A 12,200-nucleotide genomic window follows, 5' to 3' on the forward strand; every position below is an offset into this window, starting at 1 on the left:
ACCCCAGATTAAGAACTCCAGCACAGACAGTAGGCAAAAGAAGATGATGTCATATGAAGAAGAGAATCAGGATAACTAGCAATCTAAGGGTTTGAGTTGAGGAGGAAGAAACCCTGGAAACTGAGAAGTGCTTAGAGATTCAGAGGGAAAAGATGAGACTACATAAAGTTCAATATCACAACAGAAAGATGTTAAAAGGAATCAAAACTACTGAACATAGCCATGAGGTGGTCACTGGACACATCTATATAGAGGGCTACAGTTTTATGTATAAAAATAACACAACCTACCTTTTGCAGGACATACTCTCTCCCAATGACAGTTTCATGATGAGTCATAAACACTGAGAACTCACCCTCTCTATCCTCCATTAACACCTCTTTTTCCAAAACTAAAGTCATCCATAACCAATATTATCCATTTGGGTAATGGATGGCTTCATATTTAAGTACAATCTTTGGCCAAAAATCTGAGCAAAATGAACAACTTGCATAGATAATTCCCCAACTTCATAGCAGGTAGAGTTTCAGCTTTCCTCTATCTTGCCCTTCGCCATTAATGTGTAACAAAACATATTTTTATCTTCAAGTCCTAGAAGTATCAACCAGCAAATACTGCCTGGGATAGCCTCAACTAGCAACGACAGTACTATATAACTTTCAAGATTATTTAAGTCTCAGCCTATAAAAGTTGTTCACTGTCCATGTTTTTAATTGCCCTGGCAAATCTGCGTATCAGGCAAAACACTGGCTGCAGTCGATACTATTATTGATACAGAACTTCTAGGAGCCATCAGTGAGGGATCTCAAGCTTGTGGAACTTCCCAAGTGGGACTAAAAGTCAGGGCACTAAGCAAACGAGTGAGGCCAGCAGAAAAGTAAAACCTGCTTTAAGAAAACTTAAATATTTCTAATGAGGTTAGGGCCACAAAATACAGCTATTTTTTCAAATTCTTTAAGCTTCTGCAACATCTCCTTTTTTCCCTCTCTCCTTCATTACTTTTCCCCCTTCTTTCTTCAAGCTATATTAGCAATTACCAATTTTTCTTTTTTTTCTTGAGACAGGGTCTCACTCTGTTGCCCAGGCTGGAGTGCGGTGGCACAGTCACAGCTCACTGCAGCCTGGACCTCCTGCGGTTAAGTGATCCTCCTGCTTCAGGCACCCAAGTAGCTTGGACCACAGGCGTGCGCCACCATGCCCGGCTTATTTTTGTATAATATTTTTTGTAAAGACAGAGTTTCTCCATGTTGCCCAGGCTGCTGAACTCCTGAGATCAAGCAATCTGCCCACCTCAACCTCCCAAAGTGCTAGGATTACAGGAGTGACCCACCACGCTCAGCCCAACTTTTCTTTAAAGAAAAGAAAGCACAAGAACTTTGGTATGTTTGTAAAAACATCTAAGCCATGTTCACATCAGTCCTTATCATAAATCATCTTTTCTCTGACCTCCCTCCAATCAAAATTACCTAGAAGACATTTTAGAAAAGGTGTTTCTTTTTATTTCAGAATTAACAAAGCAAAAGATTATGTTTAAAATCTCAATTCAAGGGTTCAGACAAATAACATAATACTATGATCCCTTTTTCTGTAAAGGAAAAGAGACAAGTCACAAGTAGGCTTAGAGCTTCAGCTCCCTGGCCTGCCTGGTGGTATTTTCCACTGCAAGGCCCAGAGAGTTAACAGGAGGTCAGGGCAAGAGACCTGTTCTTTAGCTGAGGCAGTAAATATTTACAGTTCTTCACAGAGCAAGCCATCAGCCAGAACTGGAAAAACATTTCTTTATAGTTATCTCACTTGTCACTTATAAAAATGCATTTTAGAATTCTCTTCTCTATATAAAATTAACAGTCTGGCAAAGATATGTAGTTTTAAAATATGGAAAAACACAAATTGGTGAAGACACCCCTTTTTTTTATTAAAACCGGATACATTTTCAGTTTTTTCCTCACTAACTCGAACTCCACCCAAAATTGGCAAACTTTTCTCCCAGTTTTATTACTTCAGCAAGTGATCTTTTCTTAAATATTTCTACCTTGGTCTTACTACAACAGCATTAGTAACTGGGAAAAAAATACACCAAAAGAAAACCAACTGTATAAAGCACCTGGCCAAAGATAACTCAATGTTTAAGAGTCGCACATATTTACAATAACATACGGGAAAATAAGTTGGACTCATCCTAACTTTTAGGTCAAATTTCTGAACTTTAGACAAATACAACTATGTTGAAAAATCAGAGACACATTTTGAAAGTAATGAAAAATACAATACATATAAAAGATTATTTCAGAGAAGACATTTTGTAGAAAAGAGTCTCCCAAGGAAATTGATGGAGACATTGGAATAGTTATAATGAAAATTAGCAAAAAAAGAAGGGAAATTTCTGAAAGACAAACAAGAGGGAGTAAAATAAATTTTCTCCAATTTCCAAAAGCTAACAAAAAAGAATCATTTGTGTGTAGACAGATTTAGACAATAGGCAGTGCTCATCTCCAAGCATTTCTCTTTCAGCTTAAGGAATACTGACTTCACTCGAAGGAGGAATACAGTGCGGTGATTAATGAACACAGGCTGGCCGGGTGCGGTGGCTCAGGCGTGCAATACCAGCACTTTGGGAGTCCGAGACAGGCAGATTGCTTGAGCCCACTAGTTTGAGAGTAGCCTGGGCAACATGGCAAAATCCCATCTCTACTACAAAACCCCATCTCTACTTTAAAAAGAGCACTGGCTCTGGAGCCGGACTGCCTGGGCCTTTCTGGCTGTGCCACTTACGGGCTGTGGCACTTCAGGTGAGCAACTTAATTAACTTCTCTGTGACTCTACTTCCTTAACTGAGAAATGAAGATAATATGATAAAGGCCACCTTGCAGAGTTGTTGTGAGGATAAAATAACTTATTTAAAGTGTTTAGACAGGGCCTGGCATAAAGTAAATGCTATGGCACACTAGCTTCAGCGAAGCTTCCATTGTGAAGTGCATACCATATTGCAAATCCAAATTCTGCCTATATTCCAGTGCAAGAAGGTAACTCTGAGAGGCAGTTCAAGTTTCAGTCACATTGTTGCATATCTCTCCTCTGCCTGTCAGCAAGTTCCACCCGACTAATCTGCTTCCCATATATCCTTCCCACGTTCATCTTCAGGGGCTCCCTGCCATGTGCAGCAGACAGCCAGAGTTCCCAATGATGGTGCACACCAACCTTTCCAATGTGAATTCCCACCAACACCCCCAAAACACTTGGAACAGGCTGACCTAGCCACCGACCCCTAAATGACATCATGGCCACTCCATTTCCAAATTCCTTCTAACTGTATCATCACCAAAGTCTTTTAATCAATTGAGGCCGGACGCGGTGGCTCACGCCTGTAATGCCAGCACTTTGGGAGGCCAAGGCGGGCAGATCACCAGGTCAGGAGTTCAAGACCAGCCTAACCAACATGGTGAAATCCCATCTCTACTAAAAACACAGAAATTAGCCGGGCGTGGTGGCAGGTGCCTGTAATCCCAGCTACTCGGGAGGCTGGGGCAGGAGAATCACTTGAACCCGGGAGGCGGAGGTTGCAGTGAGCCAAGATCGCGCCACTGCACTCCAGCCTGGGGACTCCGTTTCAAAAAACAAACAAACAAAAAAAGGAATCAGTTGAAGCCCTCTCTCTAGGAATCTTCTCAATGATTCTGATTTTTTTTTAATTCCTATTTGAATATCTGTCTTATAGGACTCATCTGGTACCTACAAAAATGTGTGATTAGCTCTATGAGTGTTTTCATGCCCTGCAAAACTAGTAAATGTTTGGGACACAGACAGTGTGCTATATATGTCTTTCAGTCTTTCTCATTGATACGCCAACATTACGGACTCAATTAAAGTTCTCTCAGTTCTGAAGAAATTTAAACACTTACCTGAACCGTGACAACTGCGGCTCCTTGGCATTTCTTACCGCTGCTGCCTCTGCACTCCAAATGTAGTGTGGTCTGTTCTTCACGATTCACATACTGCTTTGGCATTGTGTCCAACAGCTCACCATCCAGAGCAACCTGCTGAGATTCCCGAAGAGCTGCGGTTCTGAAAAACATCATCAGGAGGTAAAAGAAAGTCTTAGGAAAGGTTATATGATAGGTGATAAAGGCTTCCAGTTACCCACAGCCAGCATTATAGTGCAGCAAAATACACATAAACCATAGTAACAGAGGACCAAAGGTTGTGAGCCAAGACTTACCCAAATCATCCCCCGGCAGAGAGGCTAAAGAGAAAGCTAAGAAATGAAAGAAAAGCCTATAGAGAAGTGAGACAACTTTATAGCCACAAACAAAGCTCCATTTAGAATCCATGTTATACCAACAGACCCTACAAGAACAAATGAGAATTCTATCCTAACTTCATCACCCTCAAGGGGTGCCTTAATTGTAAGTACCAATGACTTCTTAGGTATTAGCAACTCAAAATGAAATGTCAAAGACCAAGAAAGCTAATGGCATACATGGGGTGTCAAAACTGGTCTAACAGTATGTATCATTACATTAATGGGCAGGTGCTTATATGTGCACTCAACACACACACAACAAATGCCTGGACCAAAAACACACAAGGAAAAAAATACCGATAAGAAATTGATTCACGGCCTGGCGCAGTGGCTCACGCCTGTAATCCCAACACTTTGGGAGGCCAAGGCGGGTGGACCACGAGGTCAGGAGATCAAAACCATCCTGGCTAACACAGTGAAACCCCGTCTCTACTAAAAATACAAAAAATTAGCCAGGCGTGGTAGTGGGCGCCTATAGTCCCAGCTACTCGGGAGGCTGAGGCAGGAGAGTGGCGTGAACTCGGGAGGCTGAGTTTGCAGTGAGCCGAGATCATGCCACTGCACCACTCCAGCCTGGGCGACACAGCAAGACTCTGTCTCAAAAAAAAAAAAAAAAAAGAGGAAATTGATTCACATAGGATTTTTAAAAGTAAGGCTCGCTTACTGTTAATGAAACAGACTTACTCCACGTACACTCCTCACAAGATCTCAAGTTAGATCAAAACCTTAAATTGTTGATCATATTGTATCCACCATGTGAACTCAAAACAATGACTTTTCCACACTTCAATCAATGTTTATGTCAATTTCTTAAAGAATATGGAGAAGTAGAGAGTACAGCAATGAGAAAAGAAAGGAACTCTTACTTCACACCTTTCCAACACCATCTTTCCAATATCAGAAGATCTCTTCATGAGAAGCATAAGAAAATCTTAGCTGGCACTGCTGACGCTCAGAAATGCCACCACAGGAAATGTGAAATTAATAGTTGGTGACAGTACCACATAATTTCGATGTGAAATTATAAGACTTGTCACAACTCGGTTAACCAAGTGAACCGTCTGGGCCAGGTTGGTCAAACTATCCTCATTGTAAAAATGCTGACGAGGAAGCCACTCCAGGTAGCAAATTATCCAGGCTGTCAAAGCCACCAACATGGGAACATGATCCGTGAGGCTGCATGGTCTTACCTGGCCTGCTGTTGCAACAGATTCAGGCCTGTGCACACCAGCTGGGTGGCGTCCTTCTGACTCAATAGCACAGCAGAGGAAATAACTGGCACAGGAGGCTTCATCGGGTGCAGAACAAGGGGAGGCTGGGGAGCCTCATGCTTCCGCAAGTTACTTAAAACCCTTTCTTTAGCTGAAAGAAAATTAAGTCATATATACTGAGCAATCAGGTGAATTAGCAGGAGAACAGAAGCATGTGGTACAATTCAGTAGAATTCCTATCCTCAAAAAATTTATAGTCTTACGATAGTTGAAGAGTTAAAGCTCATGATCTTAAATTATTACCCTAGACAGGCCTTGCATGACATGCTAACAAGTTTGGACTTGATATTAGTGTAAAGCTACTATCTAGTGCCTTACGCTAATATCACGTGGATCTAGTGAACACCTCTATGCAAGCTTGAATCAGATGGTAGCTATCATCTGAATAATGGTTTAGGTAAATGGAGTAGGTCTGGAGGCAGGTCACCCAGTTAAGGTTTTAATGCCATCATCCAGAATTCAGAGGAATAGAAGAAAAAGGAATAAGCATTATGGAATATAGCCGAGTCAAAAATCTGAAATCAGGTCAAGGTTTGAACAGGAGGACTGGATGAAGTAAGAGATAAAATGAATGAAGACATACGCATAAGCTCCTTCAGCACTTCTATTTATGCAGTCATATAGTCCATCAGTCATTTACTTATTCATTCACTCAACAAATGATTTATGGAGTCCAAATAAGCAATCCTGTGCCACACACACACACACACACACAAAGGTGAATCTCTACCATGCAACTTTGCCCTAGATCACACATGATCTCATACTGTTTAATCAAATTCAAATGTTTGATACTTCTAGACTTAGTACAGAGCTGAATACACAGTAGATATCCAATAGATTCCTATCTTCCCTCCCTCTCCCTTCACCACACTATACACATACCACACAGCAGGTGGGGACTGAATAACATGAAGAAAAATGCTGCTACCTACCCAATTCTTTTCAATAGCAAGAAACAGAGGAAGGCAGTGGTCAAGGGAATTTCAAGTCAATAAGTCAAGTCAACAATTACTTAAGGGACTACAGTGAATTTCCGATTACATTCCCGATGTAACATTCCATTTTCTATTCTTGTTGAGAAAAATTAAAGAAAAATTAATAGCCATGACTTTACTTGGCATAAGGAGACTTGTATTGTTTGTACCCCAAACAGATGGAATTCAACATTTCAAATAGGTCAAGTACAGCACTATCCCTTATAGTTAGTGTTTTTCCACTAGAACTAACCATTCTTTGCACAGATGTAACCAAGTTAGGTATTCACCACTGGATAAGACTTGTGACTATTTATGTTAAAGTTCCTTTCAAGCAACATAAGAGGCCATGATGCTAAAGGAAAACTGGCGGCTCTTTCAAACCCAATATAAGTTACCATAAAAGAAAAACCAAGGTATTTTAAAAACAAACAAACAAAAAATCTAAATTCATATTTAACAGTAATCACCACTCTGGACCACAACTGAAAAAAATACTGAAGCCAATAAAACAAATTTAGTTTAAGAAAAAGAAATTGTTATCACAAGGGTGCTAGTGAAATTTTTCCTACAACTAATCATAACCACAAATTAAATCATTTGATATAATCATCAACTAACCTCTTATATCTGAGAAAAACCTGAAACTCACTATTTAGAAGTATAGGCCCTAATTTTGTTTAGAAGTACAAGGTATCGCCAGACACAAGAGGTAGAATAATGAGTGGTGAACAGCAGGTCTCTGGAGTCAGACGGCTCTGCCCAATAACCAGCTATGTGGCCCATGCAGGCAGGTCACCTAACAGCTTACAAATTGGGTTTCTTATCTGCTCAATAGGGATAACCTAACAACATAGGGTTTTTGTGAGGACTGAGTTAATGCATATAAAGCACTGAGACAGTGCTTGGAACAAACGAAGGGCTTCATAAATTACTAGCTTAACTCCAGCAAAAACAATTCGTATTTTAGGGCAGTGTTCAGGCAACATAGAAACACTATGAATGGAAGGGCATGAACGGAAATCATGTAATAGTTCCCAGATCTGTTCATATATTTCTTCTTCTTAACAAACTTTCAGGAATAGAAAAATGAGAATCTACGTTGTTGGCTTGAGGGCAATTTTCATCCCTTTCTCTATATACCTTTCTATATCATTTAATATTTAAAATTAATATATATCTTTTATAATCAGAAAAAAAATTATTGTTTCAAGAAAAAATGCAGGGAGAGGAAATGTTGGAGGGAAAAATTTTAGAGCCTTAGAAGAAACCAGCCAGCACCATTTTACAGATGAATGGCGTGAAGTCCAGAGAAGTTCTTATTTGTCTCTCTTCATACAACTAACGCGTTTTGGTTAGTGGCAAGCTGGAATAAGAAGGTATTCTGCATTTCTCTGAATCACCTCAGTGTCTTCTTACACTATATATTGTAATAAATATTTTGGTCAACAATTGAATTTACAATGATATGTCCTATATTTTTGAAATATAGTCAGTAATTAAAATTAATAGGTTACCCCAAATATCAGCAACTTTATAGGTTAAATGGGCTTTTGTGGCCTGATAGAAAACTAACTGGTAATTTATACCACTGTTTCTCTAGAAAAATGTATTGGGAGAAACAAGTAACTTAGAAACTTCAGGAATCTGATTCATTTGTATGGTAAGGGTTCTAGGTACAAAGGAAAAGAGTTTATAAAAGAAAAAGACAGACTTCTGATTTTCAAAACTGCAAAGTAATTACATTTACAGTTGCAATTTACACCATTGTGTAAGTCAACTGAAATCTCTTTTTAAAGCACCAGAGGAAAAATGAACACTGGGGGAATAAAGTATGTCAGCCTCAACCCTCAATGGCTCTGATTCAATCATTCATTCACTCATTCGAAGGGGCAGGTGCTCCCAGGACCCACCCAGCAAAGGATCAGTGAAGTCCAGCTGCACGGACAAACTGCAGGGTGTGGAATGGGACTCAAGCTTGGCCTGTGTCCACAGACCAACAGTCTCCTGAAACTCATGATAGATGCGCTCCATGTTCAAATACTCCATCCACAGATCCTGAAACAGAACGACAGTACTTTAACTCTGACAGACAAGTCATAGATTCACATATAAAACTATGTATTTAACTATAAAGTGAACTAGTAAGTTTCAACACGAAGTGGTCTACTCCAAGTCCTCCACCATTAGGATAAATTGCCATTAAAATGACCACTCTAACAATCCCTGCAGTAGCTGTAAAACTTTTTTGATTGTGTATCATGATTAGAAAAAATTTTAACAGCCCTATATGTATATTTATAAATTATATACATACACTATAAAGCTAATACATTATGTATACTATAAGACATAGGTAAAAAATAGCAAATGTTAAAGAGGTAAAAAATAAAATGTTAAAAAATAATCAAATCTGAATTAGATCAAGACACTAAATCCAACTATCAATTTACAGTAAATACAGGGGACAGAAAAACATGTTAAACTACACCATGAAGATACAATTAGCAAAATCCATACTGTGGGGAGCCTCTATGGACAAACTACTCAGTTTCTTCAACAAATAAATTGCAAGGAAAAGTAAAGGGATAAGGGGAGGACTTGTAGATTAAACAGACTTATAAGACATATCAACCAATCACAACATGTGGATCCTGATTTAAACTATGAAAATAAATTAAAAAAAACTTTTATGACATTTATGAGAAAGGTGGAAACTTGAACATTGACTAAATATTTGATATAAAAAATTATTTCTAATATGTTTAGGTATGCTATTGGGTTATGTCATTTTTTTATCCCTATCTTTTAAAATCTTCCTGCATCAAGTGCTCTCTGGGATTACCTCCAAGATAAAATGGAAGAGGAAGTGGATGGGCTTTAGATGAAACTAGACACATGGCATATGTGGGGAGGGGGAGAAGAGCATGCCCATTATACTGCTCTCCCTATTTTCCTATAAAATGGAATTTTTTCATAATAACAGGTGTCAAATAAGTAAATAAATAAAATGAGAAAACAATAAATATAGTAGCTCTAGTAACCTCTCCCTACACTCCCATGGGCTGTCTTGCATATTCTGAATTATATATATTTCACTTTGGTGATCACTACACTTTAGAATGGGGGACTGCCTTTAACAACAACAAAAAAAAGTCAAATTATCAATGAACTTTAAATAGTAACAGCAAGTGAGCAAACAGGGACTATGGGTTTGTGGACCGTGATTTTTTTTTGGATTTTAAGTGTTCTAAAGGCCCAAGGATCCCTCTAAACCAAAAAATGTCCTTGGCTTCTCAATAAGCACACTGCTGTGAAGTCCCAAATCATTATTTCCAAACCAACCTCACAGCCCAAGGCATTCCAGACTCAGAGGAGGAGCTCCAATGTAATCCTGATCACAATCCTGAATTCTACATGCAGCTGAGTGTTCAATGTGCTGGGCTAGATCCTCCTATTGCATATACGCTCCTTTAAATAGGGTCACTCTGTCACTTTCTCTGCCTTTATGCCAAGTAACTGTTAACAGAGGCTAATGAATAGAGCAACTACTAGGAATTAATGATAGGTAAGCAGAGACATCTTATAAACCATAAAAATACAAAACAACCCTGAGCTTGAATTACAGATCAAGAAATTATACATCAAGCACCAAGCAAGGGCTGACTTAAAAAGAAAAAGAGAGAGAAAGCAAGCAATTAATTCTGTTGATGCTGAGGAACCAGGATAAATCTCAGAGAACCAAGAAAGCTATGGCTAATTTTTAAAAACACTGACCAAGTACCTACCATGTACAAAGCCTTGGATATGGATGAGGGGTGTCAAGCATAAAAAGATGAGGATGGAACTGAACTCAAAGGATGTCAGGACACCATGGTCTCATGTGTATTTTTCTTGTTTCTCTGGCCCTATACTCTCAGTCTTATTTCTCCGTGCCTTAAATGCTGTTATCTCTCAATGTTCCATCTTCAGTCCTCTTCTTAATCTACATATTCTCTTACCACTAAATCCACATATCCGACTTTGCCTCATTCCTGAATTCTAGATATATACCTCCCCTTCTGACCAACTCCTTGATAGAGAGCTCTCGTTGAAGCCCCTCAGGCACCCCCTCTTCCAGGGTTTATCTCTGGGGGACAAAGTCAGAAATCTGGAAGTCTTTGGGTATCTGATTCTTCCTCGATATATTTTTAATTCATCCATTTGTTTAATAACTGCTGCTATTTCAATAGTTCTCCAAACAAAGACTTCAAAATACAAGCCAAATTATTTAGAAAAGTATACATGGCCCTTAGGGATTTCACTCCTACTCACCTCTCTGGTTTCATCTGCCCCACCTCAGGTGCTATGCCCTACCCTGCACCTTTCTGAACATGCCCATCCCTTTCTCACCTGCTATATGTCGCTGCACATACTGGTCTTTCTGCCCATTAACATCCTCTCTGCCACTCCCTAACACCATGCCTTTCCTTTCCATCTGCCCAACTCCCATTTGTCCTTCAGGGCTCAGCTCAAAGGTCATCACTCCAGGCCCAATCCAAATCAGGGGCTATTCCCCTTTGTTCCCATAGTACCCTGTGCATTCCACTCTCATAATTTTTTTTTTTAAGACAGGGTCTCTCTCTGTTGCCCAGGCTGGAGTGCAGTGGTGCAATCTCAGCTCACTGCAACCTCTACCTCCCAGGTTCAAGCGATTCTCCTGCCTCAGCCTCCTGAGTCGATGGGATTACAGGCGCCCACCACCATGCCCGGCTAATTTTTGTATTTTTTAGTAGAGATGGGGTTTTGCCATGTTGGCCAGGATGGTCTTGAACTCCTGACCTCAGGTGATCTACCCACCTCAGCCTCCCAAAGTGTTGGGGTTACAGGCGTGGGCCATGCACCTGGCCCATAATCTTGATCACAAAATGTAATAACTGTTTGTTTAGTCTCCTGTTGGCCAATAAGCTCTTTGGAGGCAGGGAATGTATCAGATTTCTTTTTGTATCTTTGGTACCTGGCACTTAGAAGACACTCAGTAAATACACACAGAAGGCAAGGAAAGCAAGAAGAAAGAAGGCAAGGAATGAAGGAAAGAAAACAAGAAAAAGACACCTACTGGAGATAAAATATACACATGAGGTGAAAGTAGGAGGGTTTAAGGATCCAAATGAAAGCGTTTCAACTCTTAGAGTTTCCTAAATCCCATCCTGGTGCTGGGGTCAATACTCAAAAGACTGCAGCCCTAGAAAAAAAAGAACTAGAATAGAAGAGAATTATCTTCCCCACTTTTTCCCTGTCCCCAAGATGGCTAGAAAAGCTTAGAGAAAACTGAGATTACAAGTTTTGGCCTGAAAAAGGGTCACAGACATCTTTGAGTGCCTGGGGGAGAACAGCTTAGGACATACGAAGACTGAAATCAAGTGGTTCCAGAAGAGCAACCAGAACTGTGACAATGACAAGTAAGCACCTCCAAGCCAAACAAAGGTGAGCTCCTGATCTCCTCCATGCAACCAACCTCCTACATCACGTATGGATCCCTACAAATTCTTACAAATTCTTACACTGCATCTAAGAATGGGAGTAGAGATAATTGCTTAAAGGTATTCAGCTACTAACAACTTCCAATTAAAAAAAATATACAGTCAGAGGAAGGTTATGTTTATGAGGTCA

At 39.8% G+C, this 12,200-nt stretch overlaps 1 protein-coding gene across 2 annotated transcripts in view; it reads right to left on the bottom strand.

Moving 5' to 3' along the window:
- EPG5 (ectopic P-granules 5 autophagy tethering factor) overlaps positions 1 to 12,200 on the bottom strand; it is a 121,450-nt gene that overhangs the window by 47,897 nt on the left and 61,353 nt on the right. For both annotated transcript variants that reach the window (XM_055102749.2, XM_003830200.5), the window contains exons 25-27: positions 8,462 to 8,606; positions 5,491 to 5,662; positions 3,900 to 4,062 (exon numbers count right to left, since the gene is read on the bottom strand). In XM_055102749.2, the coding sequence (XP_054958724.1) occupies positions 3,900 to 4,062; positions 5,491 to 5,662; positions 8,462 to 8,606 (480 nt within the window). The remainder of the gene's footprint in view (positions 1 to 3,899; positions 4,063 to 5,490; positions 5,663 to 8,461; positions 8,607 to 12,200) is intronic.

Source organism: Pan paniscus, chromosome 17 (assembly GCF_029289425.2).
Source record: "Pan paniscus chromosome 17, NHGRI_mPanPan1-v2.0_pri, whole genome shotgun sequence".
NCBI lineage: Eukaryota > Metazoa > Chordata > Mammalia > Primates > Hominidae > Pan > Pan paniscus.